The sequence below is a fragment of the Mizuhopecten yessoensis genome, unplaced genomic scaffold, assembly GCF_002113885.1.
Source record: "Mizuhopecten yessoensis strain PY_sf001 unplaced genomic scaffold, ASM211388v2 scaffold11115, whole genome shotgun sequence".
Classification (NCBI taxonomy): Eukaryota; Metazoa; Mollusca; class Bivalvia; order Pectinida; family Pectinidae; genus Mizuhopecten; species Mizuhopecten yessoensis.
Window position 1 is genome coordinate 118,818 of NW_018408887.1, and position 23,096 is coordinate 141,913.

The 23,096-nt window shown below is 37.0% G+C and overlaps 1 protein-coding gene across 11 annotated transcripts in view; it reads left to right on the forward strand.

The window, feature by feature from the left end:
- LOC110466062 (thyroid receptor-interacting protein 11-like) overlaps positions 1-22,713 on the forward strand; it is a 47,390-nt gene extending 24,677 nt beyond the window's left edge. For 3 of the 11 annotated variants that reach the window (XM_021522325.1, XM_021522336.1, XM_021522332.1), the window contains 21 exons: positions 2,860-2,934; positions 5,123-5,288; positions 5,540-5,589; positions 6,050-6,218; positions 6,459-6,562; positions 7,500-7,634; positions 7,988-8,105; positions 8,292-8,680; positions 9,139-9,201; positions 10,076-10,243; positions 11,049-11,097; positions 11,368-15,197; positions 15,522-15,593; positions 15,778-15,899; positions 16,187-16,350; positions 16,625-16,728; positions 16,897-16,996; positions 20,029-20,110; positions 20,508-20,622; positions 20,869-21,000; positions 21,239-22,713. In XM_021522325.1, the coding sequence (XP_021378000.1) occupies positions 2,860-2,934; positions 5,123-5,288; positions 5,540-5,589; positions 6,050-6,218; positions 6,459-6,562; positions 7,500-7,634; positions 7,988-8,105; positions 8,292-8,680; positions 9,139-9,201; positions 10,076-10,243; positions 11,049-11,097; positions 11,368-15,197; positions 15,522-15,593; positions 15,778-15,899; positions 16,187-16,350; positions 16,625-16,728; positions 16,897-16,996; positions 20,029-20,110; positions 20,508-20,622; positions 20,869-21,000; positions 21,239-21,556 (6,525 nt within the window). In that variant the 3' untranslated portion in view covers positions 21,557-22,713. Of the gene's footprint in view, positions 1-5; positions 92-154; positions 276-2,227; positions 2,417-2,559; positions 2,649-2,859; positions 2,935-5,122; positions 5,289-5,539; positions 5,590-6,049; positions 6,219-6,458; positions 6,563-7,499; positions 7,635-7,987; positions 8,106-8,291; positions 8,681-9,138; positions 9,202-10,075; positions 10,244-11,048; positions 11,098-11,367; positions 15,198-15,521; positions 15,594-15,777; positions 15,900-16,186; positions 16,351-16,624; positions 16,729-16,896; positions 16,997-20,028; positions 20,111-20,507; positions 20,623-20,868; positions 21,001-21,238 lie in introns of those variants that run through there. The other 8 variants (XM_021522333.1, XM_021522335.1, XM_021522334.1 and 5 more) reach the window with 8 other exon arrangements.
- Positions 22,714-23,096: the final 383 nt, after the last annotated feature.

The following is a 23,096-nucleotide window of genomic DNA, read 5'->3' on the forward strand; positions in this document are numbered from 1 at the left end:
TCTACTGGCAGGCCGCTCCATGGCTGTCCCTGGTATAGGAGGATGTGCATCATGTTGTGTAAATTTAGAGTGTGTGTAGGTCTGTTCTGAGGTGATTAACTATATTTGCCTTCCATCAATCACTGTCAGGTGTACATATTATTGTGTAAGAGCCTCACAGTGCTCAGTCACAGGGCCATGTATTGTTTCAGGGGCAGAAATCCCTGCTTTGATGACTCCGTGTAGTCAGTGTAATTACAAGCAGACACACCGGCCACAGACAGGAAAAGCAAACGGTGAAAATATTCAAAATTAATACGTTTTACGGTTTCAAAGGTTGACAGTTATACGTGATGACTTAGTCATCATGTTAAATGTACTTAGTAGATCACACAGGCTGTTTAGCAAGGGAGTTATCACAGATCTCCAGGCAGGACAGGATATATATGCACAGTTTTAGCTTGTAATGGACAATTAATGGATGTGTAATTAACTAACACTGAGCACACAAATTAAGAGAACTTTTACCTCACATTTCAAGCAGATAGCAAGTTTTCATTATCATTTATAATTAGTTATAAATATTTAGAAAAAGTGTGAAGTTATTCATGTTAAATTGAAAATAATTATCGAGTTACCGTAATCATTTAATCATTTTAGACAAGAGTTGATGGGTAATATGAGTTTAACACAAACTAGCCAACTTTTTGAAATTTCCATGGGGGAGATCTCGTGTGGTCAGACTTAAAAGCATAAATAAAATTTGTGTATGTTTGAATTGCATATTTTTAGCTATTCTTTCTGAAGAAATCGTCAGATCATAGAAATAGGAATAATTTAGCAAATTCACTGGTTGAAAATGCTCAATATTAAGGTCCAAAATCAGGGAGTCTCCCTCCAAAGTAGTTGGCAAGTATTCAAACTATCACATTGAATCTTTCATCCAACTATTAAACATGAGTGTTAGAATCAGGCATTAATTTCTTATTTCACCTTGAATTAATTATTATATCCACTGTCTGTGTATTGATCTGGTTTGGAAATATTTAAATATTGTTAAAAGCTTTAAGATCATGCTTGAAGTAGCCATTTAAATGCTAAAGGGGTTGATGGTGCTGCTAATTAACATAGTTTCATATGTATTCAAGCATTGTAAATAGCATTACAGTGGATCCCACTTAATATCATTCATGCCACATTTCTGTTATCGTGTTTTCATAAAACACAATTTTGTTCTCTTTTTAAATTGTATATAATTTATTTTATTTTATGTCATGTGGATTTTTTTTTTTACCTTTTTAAAGAATACAATATTTCTGTTAATGTCGCATTATACTTTATATCTCATCCTCCACTGACAAATTGCACATGATAGTAAGAGGTATTTGCCTTAATTCTTCTGGAAGAGACTCGCCCATTACACAGGTGTTAATGTATCTGAAATTCAAAGCTAAGCTAAGTACAAGGTGTATATGCCTCCCTTTTTGGTAATAATGAAAACTGAGAAATCCTATTTGTATTATGGATTTTTTTTTTTTATACAAGATTTAAGTATTAAATTACTGATCAGTGTTTGAGAGGTACAAGATGGAGAGCTACAGGGAAAACTGGCCCCAGGTTCTCACCATAGTGATCGTGCTTAATTCAGGTTTGATCCTGGTATAGGGGATGGGCTGGGCATACCTCATGCACCTAGGTATGACGTTGAATACATAACTGGATTAGGGCCTTTATCATGTTCTACCTGTAAGTGCCCTTACACGAAAATACGTAATGTCTTTCTCAGGGTAGTTTTAACTTCTTTTTTCCCCCAATTCAGTTGTAGTTTGATTAAATATTCAATTTCCTGTTCAGTATCCAAGTAACAGACACATTCAAAGGTAACGTGTATATTCTAGATAAAAGAAGCATGCATGGAGTTGATGTTGTTTTATCAGAGTATTATAAATCTGTTCTTGTCAAAAAGTAAGAAAGCTTGGGCTGGGTGGCTTATTGATAAAGAGGGTGACTCATCAGATCATACAGGTAAGCGTCCAGGTAATAATACACAGGTAAGAGTGGCCGTGCGTTGGTGTGTGCAGTACCTGTCTGTCCCTGGGGTTGGTCGCTGGGCCGTGGTTAGCCCATCAGCTGTTACAGCCTCGTGTTACCAGGGGTTATACACTAGTCACTGTGTATAGTAGTACATTTACCTGCACTGGTGTAAGTAAGGCTATACACTTTTAAGGCATTCAAAAAACCGCAATCAGAATATTCAAACTGTGTGGCTGTTTTTATTCACAACCGACGCTACTTGAATGTATAGTTCTGGTTTTTGACTCAAACTCATTTACCTTGGATTTAAATAACACTTGACGACATACAGTGATTGAGTTGGATCAGATTTCAGGATGCTATTCACTGCAGAGCCGGCTTTCTATTCATCAGCTGTGACAGTGTAGGACTTCAGTTTCAGGTGGTCACACTGTAACATATATGTTTAGTATTAGTCCTAGATATATACAGAACATCGGTGCGAATGTTAATTATATGACGTGGTTCAGATACAGGTAAATTTTTGTCGCCTCATTGGATAATTTTCAGGTTCACAGCTCAGAATCAGGTTGAGGACAGAAATGCCATCTGTGATATTAGCGACCACAGTGTGTCAGCCATGTGGAGTGTGTAGGGTTTGTAATTGATTACTGTTAATGTTTGAGCATGGTTGTAATGTCTGTAATCGGCAGTGAATCGTCCACCATTTAAAGGCTGTGCAGCTCTTTGTGTGTGCCGGCTGGTGAATAGGTGTCCCACAAAGCGAAGACAGCTGATCTTGAGTGTAAAACACTTTAATATCAATACTCTTTATCAAGGGATACATTATTGAATTTTAATTTTCAGAATTCAGAAAAGCAAGGTCAGCAGAATTTGAATGGAGCAACCTCTGATGTGCTGGAACTGAAAAAGCAGTTAAAGGTTGGTAGTCATTAGCATTATTTGTGTATCACAGAATATAGAAAACTTCATTTTAAACTGCACAAAAGTATATTATGTAATGCAAAATATCATTCAATAGATATTTCATATTTTTTTTTTTTTTTTAAATTGCTTTTTCATGGAGTAATGCTGGGTCTCTAGCTTTTAAGTTTTCCAGGTAAATCGGTACAAATTAAAAAAATAAAATACAGGTAGTTAAACGTGGAAGGTATATGTTAATCATATTGGATTGTTGCTATAGGTATTGGCTATATATAGCATGATACAATTTGTTTCAGATCCATGTATGTGATATTGATGTGAGTGTAAATAGCTTCCCTATTGTTATGGCAGGCGGTTAGTAGTTATTACCAGCAGAGCAATTTTCTACAGCATAGAGAAGTGCGAGAATTTGTACATGTGCATATCAAGCACATATGATGACTCACTGAATTTGAAATCAGTTTCACTTTTCAGTCATATCTCAGAAATTCATTTACATTCGTAGAAATGTTATCAAACGAAACATATTCCATGGTTTTCAATTTTAGTAAAGCTGTGTATTTGATTAAAGTACTTGCAGACTAATTCATACTGTTCCTCATACAAACAGGTAGCCTCTTAGTTGACTCTGATTGATCTAATTTCTCAGTTCTTGATCATTTTCTGTTTCATGTTTTGATGCTACTACATGGCCGAGCATTAAATTTAATTTGTTTAGAGTAAATTTGGGGCCATTATAAAGGTCCCTCTCCCACATCAACTTCTGCGTTATATTCCCAAAATCTATGCAAAATTCACTTAAACTTCCAAAATTCATGCTTTTTGTGCGTGTTATTTTCCCAGTCACGGCCACCTATCGAATGGAGGTAGAGAAATTACTGGTTGTGATGTTGTTGCCTTCTACCTGCCACCTAACCCATTCCCCCTTCTACCTGCCACCTAAACCCATTCCCCCCTTCTACCTGCCACCTAAGCCCATTCCCCCTTCTACCTGCCACTTAACCCGTTCCCCCCTTCTAACTGCCACCTAAACCCATTTCCCCCTTCTACCTGCCCCCTAAACCCATTCCCCCTTCTACCTGCCACTTAACCCGTTCCCCCCTTCTAACTGCCACCTAAACCCATTTCCCCCTTCTCCCTCCCCCCTAACCCATTCCCCCTTCTACCTGCCACTTAACCCGTTCCCCCCTTCTAACTGCCACCTAAACCCATTCCCCCTTCTACCTGCCACCTAAACCCATTCCCCCTTCTACCTGCAACCTAAACCCATTCCCCCCTTCTACCTGCCACATAACCCATTCCCCCCTTCTACCTGCCTCCTAACCCATTCCCCACTTCTACCTGCCACCTAACCCCATTCCCCCTTCTACCTGCCACCTAACCCATTCCCCACTTATATCTGCCACCTAACCCATTCCCCCCTTTTACCTGCCACCTAACCCAATCCCCCCTTCTACCTGCCACCTAACCCATTCCCCCCTTCTACCTGCCACCTAACCCATTCCCCTCTTCTCCTGGCATAGGCATCGGCTAAGGATTTGGTGCAAGTGTTGAAATAAATTAATATGACCTTCAGTATATGTACTAGCATGCTTGTATGTATTAGCATTGAGGTCCCAACTTAGTGCAATGCAGTTAAAAAAAAACAAAAAAAATATTCAAAATGTTTACCTTTTTGGACAAATAACTGTTTTTGCCAAAATTTCCAGTTGTTAAGTTGTAGTCTGAGAGATCAAATATTGTTGCATGGAAGTCAAATAAAATATTTATATTAAAGTTCTGACCTGTTTTCCACTTTACTTACTATGCTTAAACAAGCATTAATGGAATTAAAAAGTTTTCTTACATCCATTGTAATAGTTTCTTTGTGGAAATCTTATTTCATAACCAAACAGCTAGCATCAATGGTGCATATAGTCGAGCTTTTTTCAAATAAAAAAATATATGCTTCATTCTACTTAGATACATAAGGCAGTTATCCACAAGGTTAAGATTTTGTTAAATGGACCCTGCTTTAAAGTACATTCTTCATAAACGTATGACATAGAAGGGGGGGTGAGGAAATATGTTGTAGGAGTTTGAACAAGACATAAAATAATGCTGGCACTATGCTACCTGTGTTTGTTGAGTTTAAATAAGACATGAAATGTAAATGTTAACACCATGCTACCTGTATATGTTGTAGGAGTTAGAAGAACAGCTGCGACATGGCAAAGAGCAACAACAACAGGAAGTGGCCTGTATGCAGGATGTATACAAACAGAAACTCAACGACCTTCGAAAGAAGTTCAAGACAGAGGTCATGGAGAAGGAAGACACCATTCTGGACCTTCGGAAACAACTTCAGTCATGTAAGACTCTGCCTGATTCTATAGAAAGTTTTGCATTTGTTTAAATATTTATAAGTTCTTGAAAGTGTTTTGAATCAATCCAATAACACCTGTTTAAAATCTGCTAAGTATATACAATACATTTGAGCATTTCTGTAAAAAAAAGAAAATTGTTAAATTTTACAGTTACATACTGAAAACTACAATGTCAATGTGTATTTCATAAACATGATACAGTATGCCCATGTGACCATGTCTTCCCTTTATTTTAGGTGAAAGTTCCGTAACAGATCAATCAATATCTCCTGAAAATTTATCTCAGGTGAGTCAGTAATAATTTGCACCTGTCCTGATAGCCGCTATTTCGTTTTGCAAGAAACAGTCATATGGGTTGGACTTACAAATTTATCAGTCAGAGAATATATATACCATCTTTCTAAAAATATCTACAGAAACTAAAAATTTGAAAATGTTTTTTAATAGGGGATTATTTAGTCATATGGTTTCAATTTCAAATTTTCCATTAGGCCATATTATGATTTACTTTTAATCAGCCTATGAATTATTGGAGTGAGATATTTACACCTGTAATATGTCATACAGAGATGTACTCTATTTAAGTGTGGTTCTGAAGTGATTAAAACACATATAGTTTCATTCATGTCTTGCAACAACTGGGGTCAGAGAGCTGATTCTGTTGATGCTACCTGGCATCAACAATACTGAAAGTTAAAGAGAAATTGAGGTATTTGATTGATAACATTTCTTGTTCCTATAAAAAGGATGCTGCATCCCTGAAGACACAGGTAGAGAATTTGGAAGAGGAGAGGGTAGATCACCTGGCCCAGATTGAGAGACTGACCATCCAAGTGAAGCAGTTGGGGGATGATCTGGAATCATCACAGACAAATCGAGAGAAAGATGTTGCACAGGTGCAGAAAACACTCCAAGGTACATTGTTGTTGGAAACAGGAAAACGTGTACATGTATTACTAATACCTGGTACAGAATCAGTGGTATTTTTCTCTTTAGTAACTGTATATTTCTCTCTTTTTTCCCCCAAATATCAAAGAAAAATACCAATCAAGTTCTCTCTATTATGAATTTCCTAACTAAAACCAATGCCATTTCTTTATTTGAGTGAATACATGTACTTGACATCTAATTCTCATAATGTTTTGTTTTTTTCAGACCGAGAGGCTGAGGTTGCAGCTCTAAGGAAGGAATATGAGAAGGTGTGCAGCAGTTTGCATAGCACTAAATACCATCTTCTGGACCAGTTGGATGCAAACCATGTACATACCAAAATATAATAGCATAATATAGAGTTATCTCCCTTATATAAGTTACTTTTGGTTTGCTATATCACTGCTATGCTTTTTGATTATAACCCAAAGTTTTTCTTTTTGCTTTAATTTTTCCTCATAGAATAATTCCCTGTTATGCAGGAAATTTTGCACAGTTTAAATCCACAACCATGTTTTATTAAAGTGTTAAAAAGTTAAATATGCCTTCTTTTATACCACGCATGATTTACTTTGGCCTGGTTTTGCATGTGCAGTCATTGCATCCAACTCTCTCCATTTTGGTACTTACTAACAGTTTTCATTATATTTTCTATTTTTGTCACATTTGTTTTGCTAGAGCATGAAGCTTTGAAATGACAGAACATGAAAGAAGTGTATTTATACCTTTTCATGTGATATACATTTATAGAACTGGGTAATGAGACCATGTAGTATGTCTGTAGTAATAGATAAAGAATGTTACAATCAGTGTGTACGTGTTGTAAAAATAAAGAGCATGTAAAATGTGTATGTTAGTTGAGACTGTCTGATAATGTTAGTGTTCGTTTGTCCCATACAGTCTGTAGAATGTGCTTTGCCAAGACCCATCAGTGCCAATGAAATGAGTTTGCCCCTAACTCCTGAATGCAATCGCTGCATGTTTTTTTTCTGTTTTTTGCTTGACGAGTGCTTATTGAATAGCAATTTTTTCATTGGAAACCGATGAGCATAAATTTACAATAATAAATTTGTTTGCGTCATTAAACTAATTCAATATAGCATTTAATGGGTTTTTTTAAAGTTTTAAACAATAATAGAAAAAATATATTAGTTTTGAAAATAACTTTATAAAAACAATTTTGTTCAAGATGAAATTGAGAAATTCCACAAACTTATGAATAGAATATCTCTGGATGTGCTTTTGTATGCAATTCTACACTGGTAGGCTCAGGCACTAGATTTGCTAGGAGATCTGCAGGAGGTCAGAAGGGTCATGGGTTCTGAGGCAAGGACACACAGGCAGAGAGTGGCCAAGGAAAAACAGGAGTTGGTCAATCAGATCATACAATCTGGCAACAAGGTTAGCCTTCCCACCTATGTAAACTACACTTGTCCTACCTGGTTATGTTAAGGCAGACTCCTGGAGATATTGGGTGGAAAGATTGAGTGAAGATGTACAGTTTTAAAATTGCAAGATATGGTCGATTGCAGTGTGATTTTCCTTCTCAGTTGCCAGCAGAATTAAGCTTGAAAGCCACTGTAAAACTGGCTGGGTATGCGTGTGATTCTGTGTGTGAAATGTTGGAATGGCAAGAATGTTGGAGATGTAGTCATTTATGTCAACTAATGTTGTTAAAAGGAGGTTAACATAATTGTATCCGTTTGAAAATAAACCTTCATGACATTTGAGTATTATCCATGTTTGGTTTATAGCAGCGTAACCTGAAGGACTGTGTGGCAGTTCTACAAGAGGAACAAGACGCCGTCACCACAGAAACCAATGAGATACTTACAGACTTGGGTAACACAGAGCATCAAAAACTCACAGCAGGTACATACATATACAACTTGGTAAATTTGATTGTAAATTTCATGTTTAAATATGTTTCGCTAAAAGAATTGCCTTTGCCATAGTTAGGCAATGGAAAAACACTGAATTTATGAAATGGAGTCAAAGATGTATGACACCTGATATAGAGCTGGAACAGGAAGTTAATGAGAATTTCTTATCTGACAGGTATCATTGACTCCATGGAGCAGGAAAACTTGATTCTGAAAAAGAACGCTATAGAACATCAAGAGCAGATAACTCTATTGGAGAAGGCATTACAGACTGTGAGCGTGGAGAGGCAACGATCTGACAGTGGGGTGCAGTCAGCTTCTGACCAAGATCAGCTTTCTGTTACAACGGAAATGTCCGAGCTCTCACAGCGCAACAAACAGCTAGATGAGCAGGTGGCTCTGTTACAGAAGCAGATCAGCCAGTATGAGCTGGATATTGAACAGTTTGAGATGGTCAAGTCTGACTGGCATTCGGAGAAGGAGGCTATGGAGGATGTGTTGATGGATCTGAGGGAGGAACTAAGGGACAAAGAAAACTCCCTTAACATCCTACAGGCTGAAAAAGTGAGATACCACTACCTGACCTATAATGCTACACTGCAAATCCCTTTGTATTTGTGTGTACTTTATGTCATGAACTATGCATTTAGGAAATGATATTATTAAATGGTTAAAATTCATGAACTAATCTTCTTGTGAATTATAATAAGAAAAATAATCTTTCTTAAAAAATAAAGTGATTCACTGTAGTTTATACTGAACTTCAGTCATTTGCACATTTCAATAATTAATTTGTTATCTCAAATTCAAATTGGTTAAGTCATTAGGAAGAAAAATAGAATACTTTTGCATTTGTTATTGTTATGAATATATTGTGAGTTCATTAAATAAAACATTTGAGTATAGACTGCATTAAGAAATTTTATAGTACAATATCAGAAATTTGCTTATTAATTTAAATAACTTACATGGAAAGACTTTTCTCAGAGATCAGAGTAACATATTTGAGTGTACTATTTCAGGGTTTGGCCGAGGCTGAACGTAGAGGAAGGAGGGCCCAGGAGCTGGAGGAAACTGAGGCAGAGGTTTGTACCTCGTCTGTTGCTTGTTTGTGTATTGTAGTACAGAATAGAAAGCTGCATGCTTTAATGTTTTAATGATCATACCAAACCTAACCAACTAGGAAATGTAATTACTTCCAATTTATCTAATTGTTTCTGACCTTAAATTATGCCTGTTCATAGAAGTTTGCATGAAATGAAAAACTCTTTCTGCTGATAGAGTTTACCTTGTTCTAGAGAAAATATACTAATTGGTTTGCATTTTGTTTGGCTTTTGGCTGTACATTTTTTAAAACAAAAAATATTTCAACATTGCACTTTTTGACTAAAACCAAAACTTGAATTATCAAAACCATTGGGACTATGAATATGTTTTAAGATAAATGAGGAATGTATTAGTAGAAGTACATATATACAGTGAAACCTGTCCAATCTGACCTCTGAATATTGAGACACTCTGTCTTATCTAACATCTGAATATATGGATTTCCTGTCTTATAAAAACACCAAATCAAACTTGGGTTTTGCATCATACTGTCTAATTTGACCAATATATCGTGTCTCACAGTGTCAGATCAAACAGTTTTCACTGTACTTGTTACAGTTAGATGGGATGGTGAGACCTTGTAATGGGCATGGAATTTGAATGTATATTGTTTAACAGGAATTGTACAAAATTATATTTACTAACTTATAATTGGTTATAATATATAGATATATAAATCATTTATGTGTGTGGTGAAAAGAATATGCTTTTATTGTTTGTACTTATGCATCATGTAATTGTACTTACCTAGATAATAAGCATGGAATATGGTTATGCATTGATATATTCTATATAGTTGCATTCATTTAACGTGTGGTGTGCGGTAATAACATCATGCTTGCCCGTTTGTAGAGTGCTGAGAACGCCTCCCTCCCTGATCCTGTAGATAGTGACTCTGACATTGACAATAGCTCGGTTGACCTTGCCATGGAGCTCGAGTCATTTAGTCAAAAAGTGGAGCTACTAACTCAGGCTAATGCACAGCTGGAATATGAGCGAGATCTCTTAATATCTGAAAAGGTTGATAGCTCAGCTTATTTATAACATAGTCTATTAATATTAACATTAACTTTGTCTGCTGTGTGAAAACTTTGTTAAAAATAGGATACTGGTTTTGCTTCTTAATTTATTTATTTTTACAAAAATTAAATTTTAAAATTTTAATATAAAAGAGTTTTTTTAATGTTGAAATCTGAATGAAGTAAATAACCTGTCTAAATTGGTCCAAATCAAGATCCTTGCCTATACAGGATCTAATATTTGGTCTGGTTATTTCCCCTATATAACCTGTCAGCCATCTTTAACCTGAACGGTCTCCAATCTAGAAACTGATATTGTTTCACCAGTTGTGTTGGTTATACATATATGAATCAATGTAAGAACACTGTTCATTTCGGCTTTTCAATTTTCCTTGGACAAATATCCCCTCAAAAGTGTTCTTGTCAGGCTGAAAGATGTGATGTATTAATTTTTACTTACTAGTAATAATTAAACTTTCAGAGTTATGGATTTTCTTTATCCACTACTTATATCTGTAGTACATTTTCAATAATTAACTGACCAACTATTTCAGACCCAGTAATCTCTCAACTTACACAGGTTATAGTGTTAAAAAAATACAAGAAGATACATCTCTTTTACTTACGCAATAAAATGGTTTGAATCTACAATTATTACACGGTCAAACAATGTGTATATTGATAGCAATATAGGGGCTTTCATATAAGGTGGCAGTTAAATATTAGTGATACTAACAATCATTAACTGATATATCTATCATTTAACACTGTTAACAGGGTTGGTAATTGGCTTTCAATTATTTCAGGCTTACAGTAAAGATGAAGTGTCTGAAGAGGAAACCGGTGCCAAATCAGGTAAGGTGTTACACAAATGATAGACTGTTTGCTATCTAATGCTTTATCATGTTCCTTAAGCTACATTTAATGTCATTGAAATTGACTCAAAATGTCTGAAATGTAATACAAAATTTCATATCACGCTAATCAAATACACACAGAAAAAGTATTAATGCCACAAAGACTAGGCCAAAGTAAAACCTAGAACAGGCTGTTTGTAAAGTGTTATAGTACTGGTACACTGTATTCTATTTTCTGTGATAAATGTTATACTTATTTGTGTTCCAGATGAACTTGTTGCCATGGAGAAGATGTTAGCAGTCAAAGACGACCAGATAGCGGAGATGACTGTTGACAAGGAAAGTCTGGAGGCACACATAAAGGAGATGACACTTCAACATCAGCAGCAGATACAGGAGGCAGTGCTTGCATCCCAACAGGAGCTGAGCACCAGTGTTGATCAAGTATCACACTTACAGCAGGATATACAGCAACTACAACTGGACAAAAGTGCATTGGAAACAAGTCTGGCTGAGACTGAGAAGACTGGGGATAGTGAGAATGCTATCCAGGAACAGCTAGATGCCAGTCTTTGTCAGGTATCACGTCTCAAAACTGAGCTCCAGGAAAAAGAAGGACAATTATCAGAGGCCCAGACAGAAAAGACTGAACTGGAGACTGGTCTTGAGGAGCTGGATGCCCAGAATCAAGAGGCTATGGACCAACTCATTCGCATACGTGATGACCTGGTCAAACAAGTGGAACAGGCTCGTGTACAAGGCAACAGTGCAGTCGAAGATACCAAAAAACTAACACAGCAATTAGCAGAAACACAAAGAAAGCTGGAAGAAAGTCAGACAAGGAGTGAAAGCCTTCAGCAACAGTTGGACAGCGCTAAAGGTCAATCAGAGGTCAAAGGGGAAAGTTCATCAGAAGAAGTTGAAAATTTAACCCAAGCTAAAGATGATCTAATTGAACTGGTAAAAGAGGCGCGAAGTCAGGTGCAGGAGAAGGAGGAGATGGTTCAGAAGTTAGAGGTGCAGTTAGAGGAGGCTCAGTGGCTGACCCAGGAGAAGGAGGAGCAGATATCCAACCTCCAACAACAACTCATGTCCCTCAGGGAGTGGGAGGGTATGGACGACCAGGCAGATGTGTCAGATACAGATCTTTCCGATATTAAAGATAAAAACTTGACTCTTGAAAATGATGTGAATAGGTTAAAACAATCCTTAACAGAACTCGAACAAGTCTGTGATAAAAAGGATAATGAAATAAAAGATATGAAACAGAAGTTACAAAGTGGAGCATTAGCCGTAAATGACCTCCATATGGACATAAAAGACCTGGAGGACAGTCTTAAGAAAAGTGATAAAACAATATCAGAAAAAGTGGCAACTATTAAGACACTCCGAACTTCCAAAGTTGAGCTACAAACTAAGATAAGTGATCTAGAGGTCAGACTTTATTCTTTACAGCAATCTTATGAATCTCTTCAGAAAGAGAATGGAGGAAATTCGGAATCAGATAATCTGAGGGAACGTTTGAGGGTTACAGATGAGGAAATTTCTTCCCTTAAAACAAACATAGAAAAATATAAACAAAAACAGGAGGAAACTACAGCAGAAAAGGAATGTCTTGAGCTTCACATTAAAGAATTAAATACAAAAGTAGAGGAATCTTCCAAACTTAATGCAGACTTAACCCAGCAATTGTCTAAAGATAAAGAGTGCTTTGAAACTGAATTATCACAGTCATCTGATAAAATTGCAAAGTTTGAACAGAAAATACATGCTCTTCAGTCAGAGAAGGAATCACAAGAGAAAGACTTTAAGATAACACAAGGAACGTATGAAGGCAAGATCAAAGACTGGGAGGAGTATGTAAGGGAACTAAAGAAGGAGCAAGAGCTGGACTCGACCTCTCTAGATGTGGAGCGGCAACGACTTATTGAGGCCTGTCACATGAAGGATGTGGAGGTCACTGAACTACAGGGCAAGATTGAGCACCTGAAAGGTGTGGCTGAGGACCTCAGGGAACAAATGGAATCGGCTTTGGACAATCATAAACAGCTGTCAGACCTTCTCCGGGAGAAGGAAAGCAACATCCTGGCAATTGGACAGGAAAAAGCCCAACTAGAGGAGGAACAGGAAGCATCTATAGCTAAGATTAGAGAACAAGATTTAATGCTGAGGAATCTACAAAGTCTGGAAGAGAGTTTACACACCCTCCAGGAGGAAAACAGGGGCCTCAGGACAGCATTAGAGGACCTTAAGCATTCAAAAGGTAACAGTACAGACTCCAGTACGATTGATGTTGTTACAGATCTAGAATCTGAACTCACCTTAACCAAACAGAGGATAGCAGAACTAGAGCTAGAAATAGCTGAATACCAAAGTCAAGTTAAGGTCACAAGTTTTGTTGAGAATGAATCGGCATTTAGCCGTGAGCAAGTAACACAGATGGAGGAAGAATTGGCTATTTCAAGGCAGACTGTTTCTTCACAAGATGACAAAGTCAGGGAACTTCAAAATTCTTTACTGGAAAAGGACTCAGAAATCAGTCAACTCGGTAGACAGCTGAAAGAGATATCATCCACGGAAAATGATTTTAAGGCCAATGGAAGCCAGGACTATCCAGATAAGAGTGAGACAGAGGTGAATGAGGATATTCTAGTGAAGTCCTCAGCACAGACGGTGACAATGCAGAATGGAGGTTTAGGGGATGAGGATTGGGAAGGTGAGGAAAGTAAGGTGGTTGAGGAAATGGAGCAGCTGCAACAGATTATTCAAGAGAAGGATAAAGTGATACGAGAGCTGCAGCTAAACAACACCTCATTATTGAAGATGATGGATAACAAGGCGGCCAAGGGTGAACACAATATCCTGGATGTACACAGGCTGGAGAACGAGGTCAGAGCACTTAAGATGGAAAGGGAACAGATTTTAGCAGTCATGAATGAGAAGTCACGGGAATGTAGTAACCAAAGGAGTGAAGTTCATCGCCTGATGAACATCATATCAGCTGAGAAAGTTGCTCTAGACAAGTTAACAACAGACAACCAAGAATTAATGCAGAAGAAAGAAAGTCCTCTGGAAGACATGCACAAGGAGGCACTACAAAACCTGTCCAGGCTTGTCAGGGACAGGGATATGGAGGTAGAGGCCCTTACACAGAAGAATCAGACACTGCTTCAGGTCCTGCAGGAGTCATCTGCAGGGGGAATGGAGGTCAGTAGCCTTATGCAGGACAAGGATAACCTGAGTAAGCAGCTGGCCACCCTTCAGGCAGAGAGGGAGCAAATGGTCACCTTCCTCAACCAAAAACACCAAGAAAGTATTGCCTACCACAATGAGATCCAGCGCCTCAGAAGTTATATGACCTCAGAGTCTGAAAAGTATACACTAATACAGCAGGACTTTGACAAACTGAAACCCCAATTTGAAGACAAGAAACAGGCCCTGTTAAAAATTCAGAATGAGTTAATTAACTACAAGCAGAAATATACAGAGCTTGAGGTGAAACATGGGGAGTTGCTTCAGCGGTCAAATGCGTCAGAGACGGTAGATCTATCGTCGTATAACAGTCGTGTAGAGGAGGTTAAGTCTCTACAGGAAAAAAATCTTGAGATGATAGAGGTCTTGAATGATAGGGACAGTAAAATCCAGTCACTACACCAACAGTGTGTGGAGTGGAAGGAGAGTGTTGCCTGCAAGGACACAGAGATCAGTGGCCTCCACAAACAACTAGACAGTCTGACATTCCAGTTGCAGGGTCTACAGACCGAGCTTGAGGACCTCAACACCCAGAGGTCATCACTCCAACAGAACTCCAATGAGCAGGCTGCCCAGCTCCAGCACCTGAAGAATGCCAATGGTCAGTTAACATTGGTGCTACAGCAACGGGAATTTCAATTAAAAAGTCTAGAGGAAAAGAGCCAGACACTAACAGCTATTGTACAGGACCAGCAGAAAGGTACTGACCAACAGGAACAGGTTGACCGCCTCATGCAGGAGAATGAGGCCACACTGAACCAGGCCAGGAAGCTACAGACTGAACGTGACCAGGCCATGATGGTCGTATCCCAGCACCAACAGTCTGTACTCCAGCTACAAAGGGAGGTAAGCCAGCATTGTGCATCGGGATTTGTAATGACGAGTATTTAAGTTCAGAGTGCATGAAAATGGCTTAGACAATGTAATAGCTGATATGATATAAGTGTACTATATGTTAAACCTTCCTTATAATTGGTACCTCACTTTACTAACACAGCATGTAATATTATAATCATATCACTAATTGGTATACAGCATGTAAAAACACTTACAGAACATTATAGGTAGTTGTACATACAATATATATCTAACAAATATGTGTGGTGTTATCATACAATTTAGGTACATGACATTCTTCTATGTATAAATTATGTTATTATTGTTCTCCAGGCTGCGTCACAGAAGGAAAGAGAAGCTAAGGCGTTGCGAGAGCTGGAGAGACTCAAAGGACACTTGTTACAGGTAACTGTGGTGTACCATTCAAACACCTCCACCACTGCTAATTAAACTGGTTCAAACTGGCTTGAGAGTTAACATATATGACAATTTAATGAAACATCATTTAGAAATTTAAAATAAATGGATCAGTTTTTGTTTGTTTGTTTTTCAAAATTCTCACCTATTGCAACATCAATCAATGTTCTAGGTGGAAGAAAGCTACACAAAGGAAGCTCTAGAAGCGGAGGAAAGGGAGAAAGATCTTAGGAACCGACTGGCAGGGGCAGAGGAATCACTGATTTCATCATCCTCCGCAGTAGAAAATGCAAGGTAAGCTGCTCTTCTAGACATTTTACAAGTAATATGTTTGGGTAAAATAAGTGAACAACATTTGTTTTGACAGGAAACAATTTGTGAGCTCAGGCTTATGCAAGTTATGCAGATAAGAAACATAAAACTTTTACCCCAGAAGTTAAACAACATTAGAAAAAAAAATCAAAGGAATTATGTAAGTACAGTCAGTAGTAAGGAATACCCACCGAAACTGGAGATGTAGCAAGTGTAGATTATGTCACATAACCCTTCATGTACAATGTCATATATTTAATTTTGTGCAGCCAACAAGCCAGTCTACAAGTTGGCAGCCTCCACCAGCAGCTGATGGCGGCGGCTACACAACGGGACCAAGCCTATCTACAGATCTCTGCTTTACAGGACCAATGTCAGCAGTACAGCATGTCTCTCGCAAATCTACAGATGGTCCTCGAGCAGTTTCAGCAAGGTCAGTTTCATTCTACAAAGAACATTATTGAAAAAAAAAGTAAGCAAAAAAAATAATATACTGTGTCACTATTATCTGAATCTAAATACTGTGGAATAAGAAATCTTTGCAGAATTTGTCATTTATTCTAAGCAGTACAGACGTTTTCTGAAATCAGAAGAGGTTAAACATTGGCTTCATCAATAAGTAAGCAGAAAGTATTGTAGTGGGAGTGTCACTAACAGTTTCAGATGATTTGTTTGTTTTATCATTTTCAAAACACCTTGCTTTTCAGAAAAGGAAGCTTTAGTGGCCACCGAGGTTGAGCACTACCTAAGGGAAAATTCTTCTCTCCAGAATTCTAAAGTTCAACTACAGAAAGAATTAACCCAGACTAAGGTATATTTATGAAAAGGAATGATTTTGCCTATGAAAACATTGTTGAACTTCAAAATATAAAGGTATAAAAACAATTTCATTTTAATTAGATAGCACATATTCAGTTAAAAGACCTGCAATATCTTTATAAATTAAATTTCAAATGGTCACTCAATCTCTTGTTTGCAGGAGAGTCTTTCAGAGGCAGAGGATGGACTGGAAGCTGCTGCTCGTCTGATGGAACAGCTGGACAAAAAGGATGAAGCTCTGGCGGCCCTGAAGGAGGAAGGTAGTGTGCTTTCCACTAACATTTCCTTTCTAACACATGACAATATATTGCACACAGCACTGATATGGGCAATCTCATTGGGTGTAGGCAATTTCTGCAGCTATTTCACTGGATATAATCAATAATATTAGCCTAGCTGCAATGAATGTAAAATATGTAAGCATTTTAGGAAGCTACTATAATAGGCTAATGCTCCAAATGCAATAATTATCAGGTGTTCAGGAATTTTTAATGGCCTAATATATTTTTTTTAAGCTTCATTGTCTGCCTATGAAGCATGCTGTTTAAGCATGGCTGGCTGGATGATAAGGAAATAATATACACTGTATTAGGCTAAGCATGCATTCGTTTCTGCATCTTTATATCTTTAGTATATATGTTAAGCCTAAAAATACTTTAATAATCTCCAAAAGTTCTACAATATAATGCAAAGTGTTAAAATACATTTATAATCTCCAAAAGTATGACAGTGTAATGCAAAGTGATGAGACTCTTTTAGTGAATCGTTGGTATACCAAGTAACACATCCATGTACATAGTAATCAAATTAAAAAATAATTGTGAAAAAGAACCTAATGTTGCTTTATATGAAGCATAAACAGTATTGACCTTTACCTTCCCCGCATCAAAACCTCTCTCCGACCCAGACCTGCTGACTGCCCTGTCCAAACCAAGTGTTGTTTTCTATTGAAACAAAGAGTTTGCTTTACTCTTCTCCTGGCTTTTGTTTGATTTTCCGATTTGAATTTGCTATTTTCTGCCTTCTGCTTTTTTAAAAGAAAAATTCTTTCGATAAACAGCATTTGCTTTTTTGTTTTTAAATTCCCAAATCTTGCTTTGTCTAGTACAAACACTGTTTGGCTTGTTGATAATGTCGAGGAGATTGACACGACCAGTTGGTTGTCTAATATCAGCTGGTAATCCTGAGATGAGGCAGTACTCCTCAGGATGCTGGCAGATATTACCCAAACAGTTGGGGAACGGTCCAGGGCAGAACGGCAGTGGTCTCTATCCCTCCCTGTAGTCTCTTTGCTTAGTGTGCCCAGGGGGGCACAGGAATTTGCTTGTAGATCCTGCTAAATCAGTCCTCAATGTGATAATAATACATAAAGATGGGGAAAATTAGTAAAAAAAATAAACTGAAATGTACAGTTTATGTTTTCAAAAGAGCTCAGTATGGTAAATACAGAGACCTAAGTAAACATAGGTTGAGTTGAGACATCTGTTTGATGACATCCTTATGTGTAGAGTCTGTTATGAATAAGATGAAGCTAGTATATTTACTAATTAAATGTACTATGTGATATTTTTATTTAAATGATTTTGGACAAAAAAGTATCCAAATACAATCTATACATTGAGTCATAAATGCTCTCTTCTGCTTGTGAAATTCTAGTATATAACTCGCCATTTCATTTTTATGTGTGTTTGTCTTTTCTGCACCTAACATGCTATCCTGTCTTGCACATTGCTTTCCATGTCTTAACAAAAGCTGACTTATAAACAGAGAACCATATACACTATACGAAAGCTTCTCCATTATCAGTAAAGTATTACCTTGACTTGAACATGTCAGTATGTACAAGGAATTTTCATATCATATGGGAAATTTTAAAAGATATCTTCAATATATACTTGGATCCCTAGTGTAGACCGGGTAGGCATAGTACAGTGATAGTATTGCGAGCTTCCCTGAGAGAGTTGCCCTGCGTGATCTGGTGACTTTGTGACTGAAATAGTGCATGGTTTCTGCGTTGATCTCTTGTCCTGCCTTGCAGCTGCCAATAATGTTGGTGTTTGTCTAATCTCAGCTGGTAATTCTGAGTGATATTTCAGGCCTCAAGTTACTAGCCGAGACTACACAAATACTTCCTGGTTCACCCAGCGTCTGGTAACGAGCACTAATACAGAATAACACCGGACACATAACACTATAACTCAGCATGCTGCATCTCCACCTGCAGTATCCGTGGTAACCAGCATGACATGAATGGGGAACAGGTGCTTCTGATTCATTTATGTTTGTATTTTTTTCCTCACTAATTATTTTTCTTGAGTAAATCATATTTCTATAACAATTCTTTTAAATGTGAGGATTAAGATTTTATTTCAGGAATTATATATATCTAATATTTACATGTTGATAACGTTGGGTGATACAATTTCTCTCCATCTATGTCCTTGCCTGATTGCATTGTGTGAATGGCTGTAAGACCTGTTGAGAGGTCCTCATTTCCAATAGATGTATCCTGCTGTAGTATAGACCCTCTTGAGAGGTAACAGAATGATTATGTTACTGCATTTCGCCCTATGGCTGCAGTGCGGACCGTGTGAGCATGAGCATGAAGGAGTACCATCTGTGAGTATTACATCAGGTACTGAAGATTGCACGTATCAGTACCTTTTGTGGTATTCTTAGTTTGTAGCTCCAGCACTTCAGAGCGCCATCGACCCACCAACCAGATGGACAGGCTACCTTTTCTTTAATAATATTTGCAGACCTGTACATGTATGCCCCAGTTCTCTATAAACTGTTATGATATTGAAATTGTAGACATACTGGTATATTCAATTTGGTTATCACAGAAAAATACTGAAATCTTAACTGTAATGTGATCAACACTCTGTAGAATCTTTTCACTAGTTTCTGTTGAAAGACTGTTTGATTTTAAAATTTGAAGTAAATGTTATTAATTGTTTCTTGCGCAAGTGTTGACAGATAAAGTTCCTCATTTCTTATCTTTTTCTTGTACTAACGTTTGCAGAAAATGTTTATTGTGTTCACAGAATTAATTCATATATGTATATCATATTAACGTGGGAATGCCTTTTAGTATTAACTTTTACTTACTGTCTGTTCTTAACCTCCATGATAACAACAGCATGATACCACATTTAACACTATGAATACTTGTAGATATTGATATAAGTATTACATTACTTGTTACATATATTTCAGATATTGTCAGAATGTGTACTTTGTTATATGTACATTACCGTAACACTATCTCAATCTCTGTGTAACATTACAGTTCAACTACGAGAGACCACACTAAAGGCTGCAGAGGAGCAGATATCTGAACTACAAACGATCCGAGAGTCTAAAGTTGAAAAGTGAGTGTCTTAAATAGACCTATATAACAAAGTAGTAGATCTATCCTGAACCGTATTTATTTGTGATGGATAAATTTCAAATCACATGTACTATAAAGTCAATATTTGAGGGGCTTAAATTCTGTTTATAGTTACTTATTCCATTTCTGTAGGGCTCTCCTTTGTTTAACTCTGTTAACAGTTCCTGAATATTTACAGTAAAGTAACAAGTGTGGCTTTATCGTTACGCCTTTGATATCAAGACAAATGTGTCTCTGTTTCATAAATTAAAACACAGTACTACCGGTATATTTTTTTCAGGGTGTTGATGAATTTTGTATAGGTGTATGTACTGACCAAGTTTAGTCTTACCATGTTGTACAAACCGTTCATGTATCCATAACTAAATTTCCTGCAGGGTTGTGATAAGGAACCTATTCCTGGGATACTTCACGACACCTAAGGATCAACAGTATCAAGTCCTCAAGGCAATCGGCGGTGTGTTGAGTTTCACGCCCACAGACTTCGAGAAGGTAGCTACTCTAATAGGCTGTATAGAGGTGATGGCCATGGAAACTGTGTAAAAAAACTGAATAACAATGTGTGGAGGATACATTTATGCAGTGAATTCTACTATTCTTTCATGTTGTTGTTTTTAATGTGATAAATTGAAAATATAAAAATCTTGGGAGTGAAAGAAGTCAAATTTACAATTATAGCAGATTAGCTTGTTATTCTGCCTGTCAGAACTAAAACTGCTTTGAAATTGTTGTTTACAGATAAATGTTCTGAATAAAGGCTGGATACCAGGGTTCCTAAGGTTTGGTGGAGGAGCTGGCTCGCCCTCCCCAGTGTCTTCATCTGTCCACACACCTCAGAGACTAAACATGTCAACACCACGGGCAGATAAAGTAGGTCACTTTTATGAAACAAGTTTTTGTGATACATGTGAAGAAAATAACTTTTTGGAGAAAAGGAAATGTAGAGGTTCTTAAAAATTCAGTAAAACAAAAAAAAATGATAAATATTCAAACATCGGTAAAAAGAAGAAAATGACATTGTTTTATAAATTGCTGGATCATCATCAAGGGTTAGAACATATCTTGTTAATAACTTCTTTTCATTGGATATTTCTTCAATCTTTTTCAGTCATTTTCTGAGTTGTTTGTAAAGTTCTTGGAGAAGGAATCAACGCCTCCCCCTCCTAGTCTTCGCCTCCCTGCAGAGGAGATGGTCCTTGATGTGCAGAGACACAAGGACAAGGCGGCCTACAACCCCTTTACTGCGCCCAGACATGTGGCCATGCCAGGACAGACAGGAACCAGTACAGCCTCTTACGACTCTCATATCCTCATGTCCTCCGCTCCCATGTCGCCAACGCTAGGCGTGTTCACGCCAATAACAGCACATAGCACACCTATAAACACTTCAAGTGAAATTCTTAAAGATGTGCTATCATCTAGATAGCAAAGGACAATGTTTCGTGCCAGTGATCAATTTGAAAACTTCTTTTTTCCAAATTAAGTGTTGTCCTTAAAACAAATCTGTAAGATATATACATGAATTTTTTCTTTCAAAATATTTCATTTTGTTGGAAGTGGTCATTTGATTTCTAGGAAAACATATCAAGGACCTACATTTCTGGTTTTGCAGAAAGCTAATTAGTAAATGAGTCTTACACAGGACACAATTGACATTGAAGTTATGTGAGAACATTTTCAGAACTGTGCAATGAGTAAATAAACAGGGATAATGAATTTGATTTTATGCTATGAAATGTCCTGTTTTTTCGTGATCATTTCCATTTTAGCTGGGAACAACTTTTAATGCATGATTGAATGTTTTGTGAATGTGTGTAAGTTAATGAGTTTGAAATATGAATGAAACATCAGCATGTATGATTGAGTGTTCATTATCAATATCATCAAATTTATCTTTAATTTGTAAATATTTAAAGTACTGTGTACACAAATAATACCTTTAGACTTGTATATCACCTCATTGAGGTGTATACTGTACATAATTTAAAGTAGGTTATGAGTAATTTATTTATGACATTGTAAGTTGTTGGTGTACAGGTACATGCGACTGAGAGGGAATGAAGTGGGAACTCTATATAGGGACACAGCAAATAAAACAGGAAATTATCATACTTTATCAAGTCAGACATATTTTTCCAGTTTTTGGTTTTCCATATCTGATAAAAATGTTACTTAAAAATGCTCATTATATCATTTTTCCTTGTTATATAAGAATAATGTCAAATAGCAAAATTTAGCTGGATCTACTTTATTAATTCATCTAAATAGGATTTAACATATTCACCCCTGAATTTCATAATGAACTAGTCCAGCCTTTGAATTGGAAGAGTTCAAATGTCTCTTCAGGGGTGAATGAGTTAAAAGCATTAAATCTTAAACTTAGTACTCCTGGCATACACATTACATAAATCTTTGTGTATATGTGTATAAATATCATAGCAAAGGAGGGGAAGATGGTGTTATAAGTGCGCTGTGATCTGTACAGGTTGTACATAGAATCTGTATGTACTGGTATAGGTTATACATGTACATGTGGTTTAACCGACAACTGGAAAGAGATTATAAAGAAAAGGTTATAAAACATTACTTTGTTTTGTTTTTCTTGGTTGTATCGATCAAAATACCCTGTAGACAGGGGAACTCTGAACTGTTGACATATACAGGTACCTCTTTCTGTGCTGATGATCGGTTATAATCAATAGTTGATCGCTTTGCCCTTTCTGATTCCGTTAATCTTTTAAAAATTCCATAATCAGTTCATTATTGATCTCAAAGTGTCAAATGTATACACTGTAAAGTATGCATTGAAATACATTTATTCTTACGATTTTTGTGATATGGATGATGGTAATGTAGAAAAAAATCAAAACTGTTTGATATCCATCCATTATAAAAGTTTGATATCCATCCATTGTAAAAAAGGACACCTAATGTATAGTTAACAACTCTATCTATTGATGTAACTG